The 23800-nt window shown below is 40.8% G+C and overlaps 1 protein-coding gene across 1 annotated transcript in view; it reads left to right on the top strand.

The window, feature by feature from the left end:
• Pdhx (pyruvate dehydrogenase complex component X) overlaps nucleotides 1–23800 on the top strand; it is a 71711-nt gene that overhangs the window by 6973 nt on the left and 40938 nt on the right. Inside the window, exon 2 of the mRNA XM_041679303.1 lies at nucleotides 18574–18654. Within this exon, the coding sequence (XP_041535237.1) occupies nucleotides 18574–18654 (81 nt within the window). The remainder of the gene's footprint in view (nucleotides 1–18573; nucleotides 18655–23800) is intronic.

Genomic DNA, 23800 nt, shown 5'->3' with positions numbered 1-23800 from the left:
CATTGCTTTGTCCATATTGGTTTCTCAGTCGACCATTTTAGAGGCAAGGCTGTTGGTATCTCTGAAGGGACATCAATTGCTTGTTCTTGTACAGCCCGAATGGCCGGTTTTCTCCGTTTGTAATATCTTTTAATATTATTCTCAGAAATATAGGCTCTAGATTTAGCAGGAATGTTAATTTCAGTATTCCATTGTTGTAATAGGTCACGACCCCATAAATTCATTGCGATATTGGCTACAAATGGCTTTAATTTTCCTATTTGTCCCTCTGGCCCTATACATTCAACCCATCTCGTGCTCTGCCTTACTCGAGATAGGGTTCCAATTCCCAGGAGCTGAACATTTACATTCTGAAGAGGCCAACACGGATGCCAAGATTCTGGGGTAATGATACTTACATCAGCACCTGTGTCCAGCAGGCCAGTAATAAAAATGCCATTTACACACACTCTCAGTTTAGGTCTTTGATTATTTATAGAAGTTTGCCAAAACACACGTAACTTATCTTTCTGATCATTATTGCTTGTAACAGTAGGCATGGGGCTTCCTAATTGTCCTGATGAGGCACGTTCTCTGCAGAAACTGGATATGACTGAACCATGTTTGCCATGGGGGCCTGTGAGGCCCCCCCTCTCACGTTTCCCGACTGTGTCAGGTTGTCTTGTCTATCTCTTGTAGACCTGCATTCATTCGTCCAATGTCTGCCCTTTCCACATCTTCTATATAAACCTGAAGGCTGAGTCCTCCTATTTCTGTTATTTCTAGAAGATGCATTATTATTATTATTTCTGAAAGATGCATTATTATTATTATTATTATTATTTCTGAAAATCCGTTGTCTACAATTCCTTTTCATATGACCCATTTTTCCACAATTAAAACATTTGGTATTCTGGTGTCTCCTTTTACCATTGGAAATTGCTTCTTCTACCCATGCTTCAGTGCCATAATCAAATGTATCAACATTGAGTGTATGCAAGACCCATTCTTCCAACGGCGCTGATCTGAGCTTTAAAGGACCCAAAATCCTTTTGCATTCCACATTTGCATTTTCATAAGCCAAAGACTCAATCATTATACGTCTTGCTTCTGGGTCAGATATTCCTATTTGTACAGCCTTAGTTAATCTTTGTAAAAAGTCACTAAAGGGTTCTCTCTGACCCTGTTTAACTCTGACAAATGATTCCATTCTCTGTCCTGGGTCTTGTACCCTGTCCCAAGCCCTTAAGGCTGCTGTAGTACACATGGAGATTGTATTTTCATCCAAATTAGCTTGTTCCTGAGGATCGGAAAAGAGCCCTTCACCTAGAATTTGATCTAGGGAAATGTCAATTCCCTTCGCTTTTTCCTGCTGTTCTAAGAGTCTAGCCTCTTGCCTGAATAAGCATTTCCATTTCAATTGCGGTCCACTCTCGAGTACCGCAGAGCTCAGCTGGAGCCAGTCTGAGGGGGTTGCTCTGCTTGTCGTGGCCCAAGATCTTAGCATCTCTTTAACAAAAGAGGCTTGCATCCCAAAAGTCATGACAGCCTGTTTTATTTCCTTGAGATCATTCATACGCACAGGCTCCCATGTATCCTCCTTGATGACCCTAGGGTTTTTGGAACCAATCACCTTCTCTGTTGTTATTACTGGAAAGGCAGGTAGAGCTGTAGGTAGAGCTTTGTGGAAATTGTCCCGGAGAGACTTACCCACAGATGTAGTTAAAATTTGCCTTTCTACCCTTTGCTCTTCCTCATCAGAATTTAGAAATTCCTCAATCTTTTCAATTCTATTCACCATTGCCTTCTGCAATGTCTGAATCTCCTGTCCAGAATTATGTTCCAAAGCCTTCATTGAGGATTCTAAAGTATGAAGTTTGTCCGTTAGAGATAACATCTCATCTTTGGACATAATTTTTATGGCATAAACCGTGCCTTCTTGTATTGACAATCTTTCCATCAATCTGTCATAAGCTTTAGACAAAATAGGATTGTCACATTCAGCAGTTTTGATTCTCTCAGTTAATGTTTCATTTCCTACAGAAAGGGACTGAATCTTATGGTCCAGATCAGCTGTTCCCTCTTCCATAGTAATGAATTTCTCCTTAACATCAGCCTGAAGAACTTCAACCTGATTCTTGAGAAGATTGTTATCAGCCTGGAGAACTTCAAACTGATTCTCGAAAAGATTGTTATCAGTCTGGAGAACTTCAACCTGATTCTTGAGAAGATTGTTATCAGCCTGAAGAACTTCAAACTGATTCTTGAGAAGATTGTTATCAGCCTGGAGAACTTCAAACTGATTCTTGAGAAGATTGTTGTCATTCTCAATTGTTTTTAAGCGTTCAATCTCTACCTTAAGAATCCTGGATTCGTCTCGTAAAGACTTTATCATATTTCTATTATCAAACCATTTGGTGCCAATGAAAACTACGAATCCCAGAAGGATCCATATATGTGGGGTGATAGACACCTCTTGTAAAATCTCCCACATGGTACAATTAAAAAAATCATTAAATTCTTGAACAGTAATGTGTTCAGACATTTTATTTATACAAGAAAATTTTTTTACCTGCAGTGATCGGTTCCTGCCAGTGGTGGTCTCTGTGTTTTTGGAGCCTGTCCTAGAACTAGCTCTTGTAGACCAGGCTGGCCTTGAACTCACAGAGATCCGCCTGTCTCTGCCTCCCAAGTGCTGGGATTGAAGGCGTGCACTACCAAGGCCTGGCAGGCCTCAAACTCACAGAGATCTGCCTGCCTCTGCTTCCCAAGTGCTGGGATTAAAGGCGTGCTCTACCACTGCCTGGCCGGCCTCAAACTTGTGATCCTCCTGCCTCTGCCTCCTTCAGCAAATCCTACAGGCGTGGGCCACCACAACCGGCCAAGTAACTTTGTAACAGACCAAATCTGACGCTGTGGCAGCTTTTGTTGCAAAACCGCAAGTACTTGAGCTTCTGCTAATTCAGGCAGTGGGGTTCCGCTGCAAAACTTAGCCAAGGCAGGCAGAATGGGCCTGTGTTGCCGAGTGGGTCTCGGACTCGGCACTGGGGCCGGAGTCACGAACTGAAAAACAGCACCCGGGAGGGTGCTGTGTTAGGTAGCGGGCTACCCGCTTGAGTCGGGGGCAAAATAGCCCGACGTTGGACGCCAAAATGTAGCGGCGTAAACGAATGCAGACAGAGTGTAAAAATATATATATAGCTTTAATGTAGAAATAGACTTACAGAACCACCGTTCCAGCGGAGACCAGGAAAGCAGAAGCGAGAGCTCGGAGCTTGCTCGCCAAATTTATAGGCAGACATTAGCCCGAGGCAAACACGCCCCTTAAGGGGCGGGACTTATCCCTACATTTATTGAACCTATTTCTCTTTAACACACTTACATAGGATTTTAAAATCTGTAAATTTGGAAGCACTTGTTTTTACCCCCCTACTAAAAGGTATCTGTTGGCTGCCTTTGTGAGCTGTAGGACATGCTGTATGCCTAGTACTTATTAAAATTTTTTGCTAACTTCTCCCAATGATCTAAAACCTTGGCATTGTCCCTTTATTCGGGTAAAACTACAAAAGCTCAGAAAAATGAATCCATGCAGCTTTATTGTAAGTAAACCAAACAATGCTCTCCGTGTTTATGTTTAATAGATCCTTCTTTCATTATTTCAAGTGAAATTCTTTTTGAGAAGGCAGTGTTATTTGTCACTTGTGTGATTGCGTAAAGGAACAAATGCCTGTCAGGTAGTGGCCACATGGCAGCCTACTTAGAAAGTGTGTTCTACTCAGCAGAACACATTCTTGGAATTCTGCCGTATTAAGTTTTTTGCATGCAGTCCTGAATTTGTTTGATGTCCTTATTTTTACAGTATTTAGAGGCTACTTGGGAGAGATCAACAATGAAGCAGGATTTCAGTGGTGTATACAGTGAGCTCTGGGCAGTAACTTAATGCTGATGAAGCAAGGGGTACCCAGAGGAAGAAGTGGCAGTCCTCCCAGGCTGAAGACACAGCACAAACCCCCAGAAGCCACACGTAGTGGTTACAGATGACACAGATTTGGAGTTGGAGTTTCTCTGTTACTACCTTTTTAGAATAGATAGGATTTGGGCTAGGTTTTTTTAAAATTCATTTCCTTGGGTAGGAATAGGAGTGCCACAGCACATGTGTGAGGTCAGAGGACAGCTTGTTGGACTCTGTTCTCTCCTTCTATCATGTGCGCCCTAGGGGCTGAACTCAGCTCATCATGTTTGGCAGAGAGAGCCATTTCTTCAGTCAGAGACTTGCATTACCCCAAGCATCAAGGGCTATGTTGCTTGTATTTAGCATCACCTCTACTTGTTCTTTTCATGTTGCAGTGATGTGTTGGAAACTAAACACCCAAATCCACTTGATAATGATATTTTGAGGTAGAGTCACTGGGGAGGGTTAGAATTAGGTGATACCAGAAGAGGAGTGGCCCCATGATGGATGGCATCAATGTCTTAAGAACAGGAAGTCAAACTCAAACCCAAGTTAGTATGCTACACCAAACCCAAGCTAGCATCCTACACCAAACCCAAGCTAGCATCCTACACCAAACCCAAGCTAGCATACTATACCAAACCCAAACTAGCATATTATACCAAACCTAAGCTAGCATTTTATACCAATTCCAAGCTAGCATACTATGCCAAGCCCAAGCTAACATACTATACCAAACCCAAACTAACATACTATACCAAACTCAAGCTAGCATACTATACCAAACTCAAGCTAGCATGTTATACCAAACCCAAGCTAACATACTATACCAAACCTATGCTAGCATGCTACCAAATTCTCTTATTTTGTATTGGGTAAACTAGTTCATGGATAAGTCTCCAACTTTGAGCTAATTTTTCACTAAAACATAAAATGAACCTTGATGGAGGTGTGGGCAAAGATTGTAAAGGCCGAAGATCAGGAAGGACTGGGATAAAACAGTGTCTTTTGGGCATGAAGGGATGCTGCATTCCTGAAACCCTAGCAGCTGTGGTTCTCTGCTTAGAACCCATACAAGGTCAAGGCAGTCAACATTCCAGGAGGGGGTGGTGGGTCCACTTAGGAGCTTTTGACAGTTGATGCTGGTAGTAAGGAGAGTCCCTTTAGGATTTAGTCCTTGTGGGTTGCCCTCAATCCAGTGGATGGCCCCACACCCGTGTCTATATGGGCAACACAAATTGTACTCCATGGGTTTTTTTTTTTTTTTTTTTGTTTTTGTTTTTTAAAGAAGTGTACCTGATGTTAGGAAGGGGTAGATGGTGAGGGGTGGATTAAGGAGTTAAGAGGGAAGAATAAGGGGTGAATCTGTTTAAAGTACAAAATTCTCAAAAAGTTAACACAAAATATATATTTAAAATGAACCTTGGATAGCAAAGTTTAGGAAGTAGGTTCAGAAGTAATGTATTGCTTTGGGGGAGCCTAGGCAGTTTGGATGCTCACCTTAAGAGACCTGGATAGAGGTGGGCGGTCCTTGGACTTCCCACAGGTCAGGGAACCCTAATTGCTCTTCCAGCAGATGAGGGAGGGGGACTTGATGGGGGAGGGGGAGGGAAATGGGAAGCAGTTGCGGGGAGGAGGCAGAAATCCTTAATAAATAAATAAATTTAAAAAAAAACAAAAAAAACAAAAAAAAAGAAAAAGCAGTACAAAAAAAAAAAGACGTAATGTATTATTTCTTGAGAGCTTCCCTTACACTGTGCAGTCTTCCCAGTTAGCATGAATAACTCCTCTGGTGTCACAGATCCGTGGTGTATGCTCTGTGACAAACCGTCTGCCCCGACACCCAAGCTGCCTGTAGACAGCAGAGTAGCTCTAGCATGCTGACATTTTATTCACTGCATGTCCATCCTAAGTGAGCACTGTGTGTTTTCTCTGTATCGGGAGTGAGACACACCTTAATAACTGCACTGTGAAGTAGTAGTTTAGTGACAGTCCTGATGGGGCTGTCTTTTAACATAATTTTGGATAAATGCAATTCTAGACTATATAAACAGTAGAAGAATTACGCAGCATAGTTTGAAAATGTTTATTTCTTGCTATTGTCTGTTTCTAATTTGCCTTTTTAGTGTTCCCTTAAGCCTTACTTGCTTTTGACAGCAAAATGTATAGACCCCGTGGCTCTGATGCATATGCCCATGTCTTTTGCTAAAGTTAGTGGAATGATGATTTCCTTTGTCCATATTGCAATCCTGTAGAATAAACTGGGATCCAGGTAAAATTTAGCTTTCTGGTTTAATACCAACTCTTCTGGAGCTGTTGGAATATTCAGTATAAGGACATAGCTTCTACTCAATAAAACTATGCAACCCCTTCTAGCAGCCTTCTTTGAAATATGCATTGACTACCTCCTGAAAGTATGTGAAACAGTCAGCAAGCTGGTGGTAGAGGCAGGAGGATGGAGGGTTTAGTTCCCTGTACTGAGGGATGGTGCTGGGGATATCAACAGATCGTCTAAAGGAAATGAGCTGTGTATGACCCTGGAGTAGGCAGTATATTTACCATGTCTGTTAACTGTAAAGAACTTTCTTTCATTACTGAACCATTTTTTTAGGGGAGAATTGACACTGGCAAGCAAGCCTATAAGGCAGTCTTTGGGAGAGTTTACTAGCACTGGTTTGGAGAGGGGCACAAATCGTTGTGAAAACTGACACAAAGTGCCCCACCTTTTAGAAAAAAGTGCACATTTGCAAAGTTTTGTATTTCAAAGGGACCTGGATCCCACCACAATATACTCACAAGTACCACCTAGCCTGTTTCCAAGAATACCTTGGCTATTTCCTATAGAAAGTATTTGTGCTGCTTTGCAAGCATACTAAATAAACCTGCGAGCAAGTAAGATATATTTTAATATAAAAATTTCAATTGTAAATAAATGACTAGGTCATCCATGTAGATAAGTGACCACAGTAAAGCCAATAAATTGGAAGTCTTGACTCAGATCTAGATGTGGGTTAAAGTTTCTCATGCGTTTAGGATCATGAGACCACTTGTTCCTAAACATAAATACTTTTGAGTTTTCATTTGCTCAGACTCTTCCCTCAAGTGAAGAATTTCCTTCCTTATTTAAATGCATCTTCCAAGTCTTTTCATGTAATTGAGAGTTCAGATGGGAAATAGTGCTTTCTAAAAGGTAATTGGAGGAGGACTTAGTAAGTGACATTTTTGTGAATTCATGGTGCTATTTAGAACAAGGTGCTTGTCTGTGCTGCCTAACGTGAGCCAGTTGGGGAGACCTCTGAGGTTCCGTGTCCTATAGTAAAGGATGCAGCCAGCCCCTGATGGCCCCACAGGAACATGAGCTGCGGAAAAACTACACCGACTTCACTCTTCTCTCCTTGTAGTTTCCTGACTGTACTGCCCAAGGCTGAACTCAGCTGGAGGCCAAGTGCAAGGAAGCCAGTCTGTGTACCCACTCTGTGTAGTGTGGACAAAGACAAATGGCAGGCAGCCTATGTCCCCGACTTCTTCCCCTCAGCTCTTACACTTCTTTTCTCCCATCACTTTAGTATTTAAACTAGTAACTACTGTATGATGTATGTATAAAAGTCCGCATGTTAAAGAGTGGAACAGTCTAAAGATGATGTCTATACTTGAGAAGTCAGTGTAGCTTTTGTGGAATGTATCTGTCAAACAATAACATAGACAGGATTTTATTCTGCAGCTCAGGCTGGCCTTGAGCTGATGATGCCTGTCAAATATTCAGCCAAGATTTATTCTTTATGTAAAAGTAGGCAAGCATATCCATCTTCTATAAAACTTTGTTTCTGTCTTTAACTTTAAAATATCTCAGAATCATTTCTCTCTCCTCTCTCCTCTCCTCTCCTCCCTTCCCCTCCCCTCTCCTCTCTTCTTCCCTTTCCTCACTCCTCCTCTCCACTCCCTTGCCTTCCCCTCTTCTCCCCTCTCCTCTTTTTTCTCTTCTTCACTGTCTTCCCCTCCCCTCTTCTCTCTCTCCCCTCCCCTTATCTCTTCTCTCCTCTTCCTAGATTTCTCCTACTTATTCTCTCTGCCCACAAGCTCCACCTATCCTTTCAGTGCCTGGCTATTGGCTGTTCAGCTCTTTATTAGACCAATCAGGTATCTTAGGCAGGCGAGGTGAAACAACAACACACCTTTTCCTAATTAAACAAATGCAGCAGAACAAATGTAACACACCCTTACATTGTTAAAGACAGCAGAAACAAATGTAACACACCTTTACACTGTTAAAGTAATATTTCGTAGCAGCACTAGACTCATATTTTTAATTATTATTCCTTTTACTTTTGACATGATTATGTCATTTTCTCCTTTCCTTTTTTCCTTCAAATCCTCCCATACACCCCCTCTTTCAAATTCAGTTTCTTTTTTCATTAATTGTTACCTGCATATGTGTGTATGTGTGTTTATAAATATGAACTTCAGTACTTTGATAGCTGGACCTTGGTAGTCAGGAGGAGGGATTGACCAAATAAGAGAATGGACCTTGTGGGGTGAGCTTCAGGAATGTAATCTAATGCTTTCTAGCAAGACAGAGGGAATGGGCAGAAGAGTAAGACCTACCAGAACACGTTTGTTGGTGTGTAGAAAAGCTATTGACTTGTGCAAGCTGATTCTGTATCCTGCCACATTGCTGAGTTTGTTATTTCTAGTAGTTTTCTGCTAGAAGTTTTGGGATCTCTAATGTATTGTATCATGTCATCTGCAGATAGGGATAGATTGACTTCTTCTTTCCCTATTTCTATCCCTTTAATTTATTTCTCTTGTCTTATTGCTCCAGCTAGTACTTCAGGCATAATATTGAAAAGGAGTGGGAAAATGATATCCTCGTCTCATTCCTGACTTAAGTAGAATTGCTTCAAACTTTTTCTCTATTTAGGATGATGTTAGCTGTGGGTTTCTCATACATAGTTTTTATTATGTTGAAATATAGTCCCTCTAGTCCTAAATTCTCTAAGAACTTTATCATGAAAGCATGTTGGATTTGTCAAAGGCTTTTTCTGTTGTCTATTGAGGTGATCATATGATTTTTGTCTTTAAGTTCATGTATTACTCTTTCAATAACCTCATTTGCTTTGGGTTTGTTTAGGTTGCTACCTTCTTGGTATAATGTTGGTGGTTTGGTTGAATCTAGAAATTTATTCTTTGTTTTTTTTTTTAAAGATTTTCCAGCTTATTGAAATATAGGTTTTTAAAGTAGTTCTTTGTAATAATATGAAAAACTTTTTGGTGTTTATTGTAATGTTTCCCTCCCTGTTTATTTATGATTCTGTTAAATTAAGGCTTTGCTTTCTTTCATTTGGTTAAGTTGGGCCAAGGGTCTGTTTATCTTCTCATAGAATCAGCTCTTAGATTAATTGATTCTTTGATTTGGTTTCTTTGATTCTATTTCATTGATTCTGGTTAAGGATGTGGGCATTCTGGCTGGCAGCTGACTCTTTATGTAGGTTCTGGAAATCTGAACTCAGGTCCTCATATTTTAGTGCTCTACCAACTGTGCCATCTCCTCAGCCTTCTCTTTGACTCATTATCAATAACTGATTAATTATATTCTTTTTTGGAGACATAGTCTCTTGTTTTTCCAGCTGACCCTCAATCGTTAATGCACTCAGTAGTAAAAGATAATCTTGAATTTCTGGGACACAGGCAAGCATCACTGTGCCCAATGCTAATATACTTATTTTATAAATCTACAAAATATAGCTGGGGGTTGCATAAAAAATTCTCAGATGCAAGGGGATTGTGAATGGGAAAATTTTAAGCCATACTGTGGAAGTCTATACAGCCACCCCATCATACTGCTGCAACTTGAAGACTCACTTGACATTCATTTCTCTGCCATCTGTGTTTTAGCTAAACTAGCCACAACTGCCATGTTTTCTTTGCATAAGGGTTCCTTTATCTGTTGTATTTTTTCTCTTCCCCTTGCCTTGCTTTGTTGCCTAACAAAGATTTCTTTTAAGTTTATGTCATAAAAAATCACATGTAACATAAAATTTTTCATTTTAACTATTGAGGTCCTGTTTTAATGAATTGACATTGTCGTGTAGCTGTCATTGCCGTTTGACTTTTAGTTATGGTAGCTAGTAGTGTGATAGCATTGAAGGTAGATTTGCTAATGATTTTAATGAGAAATGCAGTTAGCATCAAGATGAAATAGAGCAGGTACAGAAGTTAATGTACTTGAACTGTCAGAATATGGCTGGATGATGGGAAGAGTTTAGGCTAGGAAGGCAAAAAGGCACTTGTGACTCCATCTCTCATTACTCTAGAAAGAAATTGTGATATTCTGGAATACTGTAAGATATTTCAGTATCTTATCCAACTATCTAGATACCTTTGGAATTCATCTTCTAAGTGTCTATCAAAACTACACTGCCTGTCAATAATACTTAGTTGAGATTTAGTCTTCTCCAGCGCCCATTGTAAAGACTTTACATGCATTACCTCACTTCTTTATAAAAATCTGTATTGTGATTTTATAAAAGAGGAAGCTGAGGTACAAATAATAAATAACTTACAGGTGAAGGAACTGTAATTTGACACAAGTAGTTTAGTCCTACTCCATTCTTGTGCCTTTAAAAATTAAATATTTAAGAAAACATTTTATTTAGTACAGTAATACACACTATATTAGTATTATGTTTATTAGTGCAATAATCCATATGGCCAAACACCAATAGAAGCTTATAACCCTGGAGTAGATCTCTGCCCCTTCTCCAGTCAACTTCTTTAAAAGTTACAGGTTTGACTCGAAACTTTTTTTCTGTCATTAGACAATCTTCTTTGCATTTAGACATTGTGGATGATTTCTGAACAGTAGAGTCCTCACTTTTTGCTACTCAGTACTTTTATTTTGTATTAGTTTATTTTATAGATATTGCTTGTACTAAACTATATTGTGTGCCCCAAAGGACCATGATCAAGCCCATATTTTAAAAGCTTTGTTTTGTATTTCCTGCAGGAATTGCTGTCTTGCAAAACATTTTTGACTCCATAAAAGTACATCAGCTAATGTTTTGGTTGACTTTAATTTTTCATTTCTGTGTGATAATTAGACTTGATACACATAGATAGGTAATCTTCAAACACTTCAAAGACATAAACAATATGGTGTTTAAATGTTTTAATAATTTACAGTTCTGTTGACATGAGACACAACTGCTCCTGGCAGCACTGATCTACTCCCAAGACAATGATGGGCACCAAAGACACTTTATAATGAAGCTTGCTTTCTTCTTGGCAAAACTGGAAAAATTGGGCAAAGCACTGTCCTTGTCTAGACTGCTAATAGTAAGCACACTGTCCAATCTGGAAAATCAGGATGCAAGGATAAGTGACTACTAAACATTGTCAAGACAGAGCAGGACAATCTTTTGAATTTTCATGCTTCTGAAATTGGTCTGTCAGATATTCTAGACCTGTAGCCAAAGTTGGTTGCCTCAATGTTTCAGAGATACTTTGGGTGACTGTTCAGGTAGCCAACTGTTTCTGTCATTTCTTGCATCTTTTGGAAGTCACTTGCATGCATTTTTTGCTAACTCAGGTAATATTATTTTCCATTTCAGGTCTTTGATAGGGCTGAAGACTAGATAGTCACAACTACTGTCCTCCCATATCTTAGCTAAGGCATATTAGGTCCAAGAGTTAGACTCTTCAGGATAGGACAGCTATTGGAATAATATGTTATTTGCCTGTTACCTATAGCCTGGACATTTACTATGTGTTTCTTGCTTGATATTGTTCTTGCTGGTTGTAGTTCTATTTTTGTATATTTTATTACCCTTTCTTTCTCTTGTACAATATTTAATAATTATTCTTATTGTATATAGTTTTGTATTAGGTTTAGAACCTTCTTATTTAGACAAAAAGGGGAAGTGTTGTGCTAATTGATTCCGCCAGTAGTTTTGGGGTTCCGGCCTTAGGGCATGGCTTCTTGTCTGGGTATGTGATCTCTTAAAAGGAGAGAGATCTTAAAAGGAGAGAGACAGGAGTCACTGCTCTCTTGGGTTGTGAAGACCTGGCCAGGCAGTGTGAAGCAGCGTGTGGTAGGTCCCCAACTTCCTTGGTCCCAACTCTGTGAGTTTGTTTTTCCCCAAATCACCCCTTAATAATTGTGTGTGTCTGTGTGTATGTGTGTATGTATGTATGTATTTGGAGTTTTTGTAATACAGACTAGGTAGGTTGAACCTAAATAAATTCCAAAGGCCCCTTCTTAATTCCCTCCAGAGAAAGGACTCTCTGGTGTGCTGATAAACAGGAATGGGATGGTTACCTAGTTCTGAACTGAGACACCTGGGCATCCATCTCCTCCCTGTTCACAGACTCCTCCCTGATATAGGATGCAGCTTTGTAGGGTCTTTTTAGTCGGTTTTTAGGCAGCTGTTTACTTTTCTACTTCCAAAGTTGTATGCCATTGTTCTCCATTTTCTTATTGGCTTCTGTTTTCAAAATGACAAAAACGAGGACATTTTCCCTCAGTGTTAGGTAAGTTTTGAGAGAGGGAGTGAAATTCCATAAATGTATTCCAAAACTTATTTTTAAAGGAACAATTAAAGGTCCCTGTAGTAGGTAACATGACTGACTAGAACTGAACAGCTGTTGTCATTTGGAGTATGCTGTTTTCGTCTTTGCTATGTGCAAACAGTAGGTAGCAGCTGGATATCCTGTATTACCGTTGTCTTTGGAGAATCGCTAGCATGCCAGCCGAGGCCTGGAGCAGCTGTTTCGTACATGCTGCCGTACGTTTGTTTCTGTCACAGGCTGTGGATGTCTCATTCTGTCCTACCAGCACCACAGCAGAATAATGCGGCACAGAGGAAGCTGGCAAGCAGTCATTTGTTTTAAAGTGACACAGAAGTCGCCTTTATTCACTGCTGCAGGCTGTTTTTTCTCCCTGAGACAGGCTGCAGTCTTACTGTTCTCTTCCCTGTTCTGGGTTTAAATCACCTGCCCTTCATTCTGCTGTGTTCCGTTCAGCCTGCAGATGGCAGCATTGCTTTATTTGTCCAGCAGAGTTGCTGCATTTTATCAGTGAGTTCCTGCCAGGTCTGAGCTAAGAAAGCACTGGGCTGTTTGCTTTTGTCTTTTTCTATTCATCTCATGGTTTTTCTGTGCCTAGGTAACAGTTCGGTGAGTGGGCTGGAGAGTACCACTTGACTGTACCGTCTGTAGACTGCCCAATGGCCTTAATTACTTTCATTATTGTCGTGGAGCTTAGATCTGCTTCACAGTGACTCCACGAAGCAGTTTGCTCTGCAGTTTTATTTTAAGAGTTTGTTAGATTAATTTCTCTGTTAATCTAGTGATGTTTTAAAACTCCTGTATATATCATGAATTTAAATCCTCAATATATTTGATTTTGCTGAAATACCAGTTTTGTTGCCAGGATAAAAAGATACATTAAGAAAAATAAGTTAGAATCAGACTATTATGCCACATTTAAAATTAAACTCAGAATTTTGCTGAAGGAAAATTGACAGAGCAGATTTGAAGAACTGAAGAAATTACTTCAACTTGGTGATGATTTGTTCAGACAGTTCGTGTTGTACATCGGACAGCAGCATCCCTAGTGGTTGTCATCTTTGTGCTGTTCTTCTGAGGCAGAGAGATAGGAAAATAGGTTTAATGGTTTGTGAGACACTTTCTCTTAAACGTTAGTGTGTCAAAGTAAGATTCTAGAAACATGCAGCACTGGGATCATCTTAATATTGCCTCACTTGCCAGTCAGTTAGAAATATTCTAACTGGTTTATAAAAAGGGGCAAGCATTGCACTGCTACAAAAGGTTAAATTCTAGCAAAATATTAAATATGTTTAAGTATTGTTTTAAACAAACTGGTATAACCAGTTGAGCAAACTCCTGACCTGCTCTGTCCTCCCTGGTCGTTAGGCAAGTTGATATTAGTAGGAGATGGTTGGTGCGCCTTTCACAGCCTTCTCAGTCTGGCGGGAGCAGTGAAGAACTGTTTGCCAGAATGAAGGAGGAGGCCGTCAGTGCATGACATGGCGTAGCTGCAGGTTAATTCCACTCCAGGGAGCCAAAGAAGCATGTGCTGTTTTCATAGTGTTGATGGCAGCCACAAAGGGCAGGTAGTGGTTATGTGTAGGCCTAATCCCTAAAGCCTGCTTTATTATTGCATATTTAACTTTCTCCAGCAGAAAAAAAAATGTTTGGGAAAGAAGTATGCAATATTCTAATCTAAAGAGGATCTATTAGAATGAAACATGTGTTCTTGTTAATAAATTAATGTTTGAAATGGCATTTTAGCAGGAGAGTCTGCGACTGCTCAGTTTGAATCAAAGCGTGTGGCACATCTGTAATAAGCCTGCAGTCAGTCCACAGACAGCGCTGAGTAATGGCCACATCCAGAATATGCCTGCTTGCCTTTGTCGCCTTCATGGAGAGGACGGCTAGTGATCTGCAGCAGCAGCCTGCGTTTTCTTGTCCTTACTCAAAGACGCAGTTCCAGCTCTCCATAGATGGTGACTGTGTGAAGAGTGCCTACGATTTGTATTTTTTTTTTAATTTTAAAATAAAAATTTTGGAGCTATTGATGTTGTATTTTGGGAAATAATGCTTAATAAATGCAGACATTTCATAATGTAGTCTTTAATGGGAGGAGCAGTGGGAACGTGAAGATCTCTTAGATGAGCCGCTGCCGTAGAAAATACTAATGAGAGTCGTCATGTCATGGCATCTGAGCCAAGTGTGGAAATACCGAAGAGTCTGTCTTGAGAACTGATTTAATATTTGTCGTAAACTGGGATCCGATTGTGGGAACGCTGTGTCTTTTTATTTCACCTCTCTGAAGTGGAATTCTAGAGGGCGGATAAATATATTCATGATCATGACATCCTGCCCCATTATGCCAGGCTTGAACTTTTAATAAGAACAATATATTGGGACTTTTTTTTTTGAAGCTGAGCTTTTCAGAGAGATATTCACTTCTTATTTAGAAGTAAGGGTGGTTGTGCTTTCTTATTTTCCAAGCACATTTGTCCCTGAGTTTAAAAAATAAATGTTTTTATAAACGTTCTTTGGGCAGGTGTCTTTGTTTAGCAAGCTGTGAAAAAAGTAATCAGTACCCACCATAATCAGAGATTAAAAACTCATTAACTTCAAAATGTGTTCCATGTATTAGATTTTGAACTCTTGCTGAAATTTTCATAGCTATGAGTGTGTAGTCATTACAGTTTGAAATTAGACTTGCATTACTAATGTTCTGTAGGTCAGCATTCACACTCATGCATGTGTGTGCGTGTGTGTGTTTTCTCTAAGAAGACACCTACTTCAGTTGACCTAAGACTTCGATGGTCTCTGAAGGTAACAGTATTGAGGTGGTACTTAGACCTCTGTATTAATTCTACCTATCTAGAATCCTAATGTGCTGCTTTTAGTGAGCAAAGATCTGTTTTACTAAGGAAAAGACTTTTAGAGCTGTTGTGTAGCTGTAATTTGCATCTCAACTAGTGTTCAATTGGTGTGGCGGACTTCTCGACTGGCCAGAAAGAACAACCACCACACCAGGATTCCACTCAGATCACGCTTTAGCTTTACTGGAGTACCCTTGATTGATGGGGAGCAGGAAACGAGGGGGGCAGGAAAACAAGGGGCAGTAAGGGAAGGGCAGGGAGAGCATGAAGCGAAGGGGCAGGGAGCTAAGGGGAGAGAAAACATGAAGCGAAGGGGCAAAGGGCTCTTGGGCAGCTGCTTAAATAGGGAAATGGCACACGGGTCGCCCTGTGATTGGCTGCCACCAACAGCTGACACCAGACCGCATCGGGATAGGCTCAAGGATCCTCATCCACCTCAGCTCTCAAAGGCATAGCCAAATACGGAGTTGTTTGTTTCCAACAAGACAGGATGTCGGCGCCATCTTGTAATGGCAATTGAAATGAAATGATTAGTGATAGTGAAGGAAAGCCAGAGTGGGCAGGAGTTGAATGGTCTGTGTTCTGTAAACTTTCCAAATAAGAATGCTTTAATAATTAATTTGGAGACCCATTGAATCTATTTACCCCTCATATTTTTTTTATTAAGTTTTTGCTTTATTTTGTGTGTATGGGCATTCTAACTGCATGTATGTTTGTGTACCCACATGTATGCCTGGAGCCACGAGACCAGAAGAGATCATCAAATACTCTGGAACTAGATAGAGTTACAGACGGTTATAAGCTGTCATGTGGGTTCTGGGATTTAAACCCGGGTTCTCTGGAAGAGCAGCAAGTGCTTTTAACCACTGAGCTAGCTCTCCAGCCCTATTTACATCCGTCCTAGTACACTTGAGATTAGCAGCTCTCTGCTGCATTTGAAACACTCCTTACCAGATGTAAAAGTGCTTTCTTCATACTGCAGGTCTTTATGCCCAAGGTAAAGGTATACTAAGTGTTTTGTTAGACTTAGGAAGAGTGCCTGCGTGGAGTCGATATGTCTGGTTTGCTATGGTTGATTTCTTGGTGACTAGGCTACCCATAACCATTGCCTAACTGATGAATTGCATTAAGGGGCATTAAGGGACACAGGGACACAAAGTACCATAGTATGATAGGGGTCAGCCTTGAGTTAGGCAGGAAAACTAAACTCTCCTACCATGAGCTGAAGCTTCTCTTGGAAATGGGAATGCTGCCAGGGAGTGGTGGCCCATGCCTTTATTCCCAGCACTCAGGAGGCACAGGCAGGCAGATAGATCTCTGTGAGTTTGAGGCTAACCTGGTCTACAGAGCGAGTTCCAGGATAGCCAGGGTTATTTGTTACATGGAGAAACCCTGTCTTGAAGAACCACAAAAAAAAAAAAAAAAAAAAGAAAAAGAAAGAAAGAAAGAAAGAAGATTGGGAAGGGGAATGCTGATAAGGGAATGCTGTGTAGATGTCGTTGGGCTATTATGATGGTCATTTCACGTTTCTAGCTCTTTAACACTGATATCTGTAGTGATATTTTGTTTGTGTTTTTGCAAATAAAGCTAAACCACTGGAGGCCAGGGAGTGGTGGCGCACACCTTTAATCCCAGGACTCAGGAGTCAGAGGCAGGAGTTAGTCAGAGCTAACTCTGTTAGCTCAAGGCCACCCTGGGCTACACAGGAGATTGTGTAAAAGAGAAACAAAGTTCACCCAAAGGTGATCCCAGCACTGGGGAGGTGGAGATGGGATCAGTATTGCTGGGCAGAGAGGGAAATGTAAGCTTGGAAGAGACAGGAACTTAGATGCAGTCTGAGGATTGCCCATGCAGTCTGAGGACAGGATCGCCCCTTCAGTCTGAGCACTGGTGGAGAGAGGTAGAAGTCTCTCTCTAGTGGCTTGCTGCACTGCTCCTCTGACCCTTCAGCTTTCGCCCCCTAATATCTGACTCTGGGTTTTATTTATTAAGACCAACTAGAATTCGTGCTGCAGATACCAGTTAAAAGTCAGGCGAATGGAGATCAGATGGATAGGTAGAGTCTAAGCACTGGCTTGGCCGGAATAAGGAATGGCTTAATATCTGAGCCCATCTGTGGATGGACTTCTCAGTACAGCCCTGTATTTAGACTTTGGGCTTTTGGTTGTTGGCGGGAGGTTGTGTGTGAATTGCTGCCTCGAGCCCACAGAGCCTCAGTGACTGGAACAGGAAGAAATGTACCAGTGGATCTGCCTCTGCAAGAAGACTGATACTTCCCAGCCCATGGAAGACCCAAGAGGAGAACACACATTTACTATACCCAGATTATTCTTCAAAGAAATGACGACATGGCTCCTTGTTTTCACTGATCTTTCAGAGAGGACTGAAAATGCCTTTACCATGAAGCCACAGGCATTCTCCATTTGAAACTAGAGTAAAATCAATTAGGTTTCCAAAAGGAAATTTCTGATCCCCTTAAACATTTGTGCCAAATCCTTTTGCTTATAACCCTCTAACATCAAGAGAAAAGGAAACCATATTAGGTCCTGTTTACATTTGGAATGTATGGACTGTGTTGCAGTCCTTTAGTTCATTGGGAAGAAGACATTTTATGGGAGACTCTGGGAATAACATTTGTTACTCTGGTATTTTACTGGAATAACTTTCATATAATTTATAATATAAAAGTCACGAGGTTTTTCAATGAGGTCCTAAACAGTGAAGACTCCTGGGAAGGGTGCTGGGTGATTATGTAGTGTCTCCTTTAGATGTCTAAGGAGAAAGCAGTTCCTTAGCTATGCTTCACTAGGAGATTTCGTGGGTCATGTGTGCATTTTTAGATCACCTATTGGGATCTGAGGTCTGCTGAACCCCTTAGATTTTCCTGCCCAATCACTCTGACAAGGCTGATGGTCCTGCTCATTCTTACTGACAACATCAGTTGCAGACTGAATAGCGTAGAATTAGAAGAAATTAAAGCAACTAGGTTCTTATGTCTGATCTCAATTATTATTTTGTAGGACATTAAAACCTTGTCTTGGTTTTATTTCATGCCTTTTGGTCATGAAAAAGGAGCTGAAAGTATTCTAAATATTTAAGTATGTGTTAAAAAAAAACCTATGGTTTTGTTTTTTCCATAGTCACTTCTCAATAGACTGAGGCACAGTGTGTGTGTGTGTGAGAGAGAGATGTATGTATTTTGGTTAATATCTTCTGTTTTCATTTCAGCGGATCCTATTAAAATCCTAATGCCATCGTTGTCACCTACAATGGAACAAGGGAATATTGTGAAGTGGCTGAAAAAGGAAGGTGAGCAATGTGTTCCTGATGTCTTCCAGTGTCTTCCAGCTTGCTTATTGGATCATTTTGTCCCCATTGCACCATGTATTTAATATAATTCATGATATAAAGGAAATGTGTTGCTTTGCTGGTTGGTGTAAACTGATATAAATAAAAGCTTCCCATATTGGTGTATGGAGTTTTCTGGCTTAACCATCTCTTTTCACTTCACATGACGGTGAATGCTTCAAGGCTTCCCCTTTCAGCATTTAGTCCTTTTTATGGGAAGTTGGGAGGTGCTCTCATTAGAAAGAACAAATAAATAAGAATATAACAAAAACTCTTAATGAAACACCTGCAGCAGTGTAGGAGTATAGTTACTGGGCCCTAAGGCTCTGAAATTAAAACTGTGATTGGTGCTTCAAAACACAGACTGGTGGAACTGGATAGAAAATGGGGCAATAAATACTCACAGATGTTTTGAGTTTGAAAACCATACAATTTTAGATTCATTGTGTTGTGTCAAGACTAAATTACAAATAAGTCAGACACTATATAAATATTTGTTGCAGATACTAGGAAAACACTTGATAGATTCCTCTATAGCTGATAGTGTTGTAAATCCCCTGCCTCTCAGAATCTATAGACAAAAATGGGGAAAAAGTATTAAATTTGCTAAAAAAAAATTTTTTTTGTAGAGCTTGAGAAAGTGCTTAGCAGTTAAAAGCACTGGCTGTTCTTCCAGGGGAGGAACTCAGGTTTGAGTTCCAGCACTCACATGGTAGCTCACAACTATCTGTAACTTCAGTTCAAGGAATACAACTCTTTTTTCTGGCCTCCATGGGCACCAGGAGCACACGTGGTACACAGGCATGCTTGCAGACAAACTGCTCATAATAATGATGATGGCGATGATGATAATGTGCTTGTATGACAGAAAACATTGTAAACCAAATAAAAAGAATCTAGTGACAACTTGAAAAAAAGAATATTTGTGGTTTGTATCGTGAAGTATAAATACTCCTAAAAAAATCAATATATAAACAGGTGGGTCTTAAATGTGGGTCAAAATATGTTTACTGATAAAGTAAACGAGTAAGTGCTACAGAAATAATCATGTTTCTCTGTTATATACAGAAATGTAGACGTTTGACATTTGATCTGTGGATGGAACTGTGAAAGTGGGTGCCCTCAAGTACTCAGAGGGCAAAATAGTCTAAGCACCAAGAATGTACAATGTCTAGAAAGATTACGTTTATATTTACTCTTTGGCCCTGCAACCCTACTTCCAGGGACTTATCTCAGTGTTACACTGGTAAGAATAAGAGAAAACACACCACACGTAAGGCTGTTTATTACAACCCTGTCTGTTTACAGTAACAGAAAATGGAGGCAGCCCAAAGGGTGGTGAGGATGAGAGCCACTGGCTAACTTTTACAGTGTCTATAACTGTATAGTGAAGTATATAGTCTCCCCTTTTCATGTTGTGCAGTGATGGCCAGTGAAAAATAGCAGGGTAGAGACGAGGGTAGTGTGGTTCATCAAAAGAGGAGCGGTAGTGCCCAGACTTCAGCCGCCAAGACTGTGGGTAGAGTCAGTGGTAGAGCACTGCCTAGCAGGTGAGAGGCCCTGGAATCAGTGCCCTGGAAAGGATAAGCGAAAAGCTTAAAAGCAGCAAGTGGTTGTGATGGAGAGTATGGGGCGGGTGTGTGTGTGTGTGTCTGGGGGGGGGGGTGACAGAAAGGCCTGAAGGTAGATGTCTCTGAGTATAGCTTTGCTTTTCTCCTTGACTTTGGAAAAATACATATTTTGCATGATCTTAAAACAAAATTAAAATGTAAAAAAGCCCTAATCTTGAGTCAAATTGAAACAGGTGAATCTGATCATATATATGGTTGCGGGGAATGCTGTTTTAAATGTCAGTGACGTTGCCTATAAATACCTAATAGACTAGCTGAAGGAGCTCCAGAAACAATCCTGAGGGTGAGTGCTTACACCATGATGGTTGGATTGGTGGTATGAATGGCAGATTCATATGTTTTTTTACAGAATAAATCAAAGGAGTAGTTGAGATTGTGGATCTGGGGACCCTGATTTTGGTGTGGGTCACAGACGAAACCAATGAACAAGAGCAGAGGTTAGAGAAAGACCCCGTGACAGTAATTTTCAAGGCCTTTCCTGGAAATGTGTAGAAACAAGGACCAACCTAGAAGTCATGAGCACTAACTACCATAAGGCATCACACTGCAGTCTGTTAAGGGCCAGTGCCCACTGCAGTGAGTGACGCTCCGGGGATCATGCTGCTGCCAGAGCAGGAAATATGCTCAGGAAGTGAGGCACGAACTTAAGAGGGTGTGGGAAGTCCTTTTGTATATGTGTTACTTTTATTGGTTAATGAATATATCAAATGAGTTTGATTGTTGGTGATACTAAGTTGTTAAGAATGCTTGATACAAAACTGTCTTTAAAGGTGTGTAGCAGCCATTTTACCAGACCTCAAGTGTCTAGCATGGTGCTTAGAAATGAAAGACAGAATTTCTAGACCAAGGAGATGAATGTGCTGTGGCTCTTATGACAGACAAGGGGGAAGGTACCATGGATGTAAAGGGAGCTGGGGAAGACTCGGACTCTGTGTGTTCTGAGCCCTGCTTTCCTTTTCCATCTTGTTGTCATGGTTCCATTGGTAGTTAAGAGTAACCCTTCCAAGGCCGGGCGGTGGTGGTGCACGCCTGTAATCCCAGCACTCGGGAGGCAGAGGCAGGCGGATCTCCTGGTCTACAAAGGGAGTTCCAGGACAGGCTCCAAAGCTACAGAGAAACCCTGTCTCGAAAAACCAAAAAAAAAATAAAATAAAATAAAAAAAAAAAGAGTAACCCTTCCAGATACAGGCCACTGGCCAGTGTCTTACTGCACGCTGTCTAGCTATCCTCCCTCCTCTTTATTCATGATACAGGCCACTGGCCAGTGTCTTACTGCACGCTGTCTAGCTATCCTCCCTCCTCTTTATTCATGCTCCAGCATTTGAAGGAAAGAGGACAGATCTTTAGTCTGTATTCAGACTCTCTAGGTGTACAGAGAAATTTTAGGCAACCAGGTTCATTCTCTAGTATTTGTCTTGAGAGCTGGTCAGGCAGGTGTTAAAAGAGGACAGAGGAGGGAAGAGCAAGTAGCTCGCTCTGACAAGACCTTTGAGGCTGTCCCTGTGTGATGTAGATGTCCAGTCTAGTATTCAATGAATATAGTATATGCAGCGTTGAGGGCATGGACAGAGATTCCGACTCTTGTAGTTATGTTCGGACTCCTGGAAGTCTAGTGTTCTTAACGTCACTGCTGCCATTGATGATAAATATGGAGACCAGGAAGAGAAATATACTGGTGTCCAGCAGCATTCAGGTTCCAAAGAGGGGGTGTGTCTTCTGCAAGGGGATAGAGGCTACTAACACAGTATGAGGGAAGATCAGATGGCTGTCCATCACACTTTTTATGTGCTATAATTGCGCAAAGATTAAATGGGAGGAAGGGAGTCTGTGAATTGAATTGAGGAAGCTGAATTGACCTTGACAAGATAATAGGTACCAGTTGTATATTAATGGGAGGGTCACAAATTCCTCTTGCCAGAGATAAGAATGACTCCTTTTTTAATAATCAGGAACCCACTTCAAGACCCTGAGGGAATAGGGACTTTTGTCTAATGCCTGACTTTGGGAAAAAGACTTTCCTCTGGGGTCCAGACAGTCCATTATAGAATATTGCTTTTTGGGGGTATGTGTGAGGCTTAGTTTATCCAAATATCTAAAGCTTAAAAGTGAGTAAAGATGAGGCTAGACAAATATTACTGTGAACCTGAGTAGACTTTAAAAATTTATAAATCTTGATTATTAAATATGTCTTATTTATCAAGCATCTTATTTATCTACATTTCTAGCCGCTTGGTGTTAACTAATATGGAAGTAGGCAAGGTTATCATGCCATATGGTTCCATGGTGGCAGGGATTTTTTTTTTCCAAAGAATTACTTTGTTTAAAGAAGCTGCCATTTTATACATTTTCATCCTTCAAAGTCCTCACAAAGTTTCCCAAAGGAAAAGGCACCGAGAACTCTCAGAACAAATGGGAGGGTTGTTGAAGTGGAAGTAGAAGTGTGCTGGGGAACTGAGATCCACACAGTCAGAGTGCTGGAGCTTTGGAAGCAGCAGTGGCCACCATGGCTTCACACAGTGAACTTGCCAAAATGAACTTGGTGACTTAGGACAGAACTGTATTTCTTTAAAAAAATAATAATAATCTGGGTACTAGGAAAGGCAAGAATATGCATGACAGACCGGGCCTCCCAGCAGATCAGGCTGGAATGGAGGTAAGGAGTATGTCGTATTATGGTTGCTGGGTCTTGGGGTATTACATTTGGCTGGGACTGTTGCTTAGCTCTTTTCATTTATGGGGAGTGTATTTGTGTGTTAGTATGTTTTCTTCCCTGGTTTTGAGCAATTTGAGTAGCCACTGTGCACAGTTAATTAGTGAACCCTTGGGTATATGTAACAGAGATCCTGGAAGGTGTTACAGACAAGCTCGTTCCTATAGAAGAAATGGACCTAAGGAAAAGTGAGAAACACCCAAGACTCTACCCAGAGCAGGAAACAGAAAGTGGAGCCATGTGCCATACTGGGCCTGAGCTGTGGTCTGGAGCTGCTGAGAAGAGATATTTGAGCAGATCAAGAAGTAGGAAGAAGGAAATGGGTTAGTTCAGGCTTGAATATGGTCGGTTTTGAGATTCTTGTTAGTCACTGAAGGCAAGATACTCAGCGTGTTACAGGAATTGACGTTCCAGCACAAGGTGTGTGTTGGTGACCGAAGTGTGAGTAATTATCATATGGGCAGAGTTCAGTGCTGTGTGACAGCACAGTTATTGTTGTTTTTGGCAATTCGTGTGGACTAAGAATTCCCATTTCCTTGAAAGTTTGCTCTCATGAGCTAATGAAGTCTTGGGGTTCAAATTTACAATACTTGGGATTTTGTGAGTATGAACTCACTGGCCAAGGCTTTTAATAACTTTAAATTATCTGGATTTAAAAAATCCATCCTGGTGGTACACAGCTTTTAATCCATGTGGATTCCAAGGTCAAGCCCCATTTGCTGAGAACGTGATCCCAAACTTAGTGATGTGCTCAGAAGCAGTCATC

The sequence above is a fragment of the Microtus oregoni genome, unplaced genomic scaffold, assembly GCF_018167655.1.
Source record: "Microtus oregoni isolate MIOR12 unplaced genomic scaffold, Mior012 000031F_ref0000149, whole genome shotgun sequence".
Classification (NCBI taxonomy): domain Eukaryota; kingdom Metazoa; phylum Chordata; class Mammalia; order Rodentia; family Cricetidae; genus Microtus; species Microtus oregoni.
The sequence above is the reverse complement of the archived record's forward strand: the minus strand, read 5'-3'. Positions and strand labels throughout refer to the sequence as shown.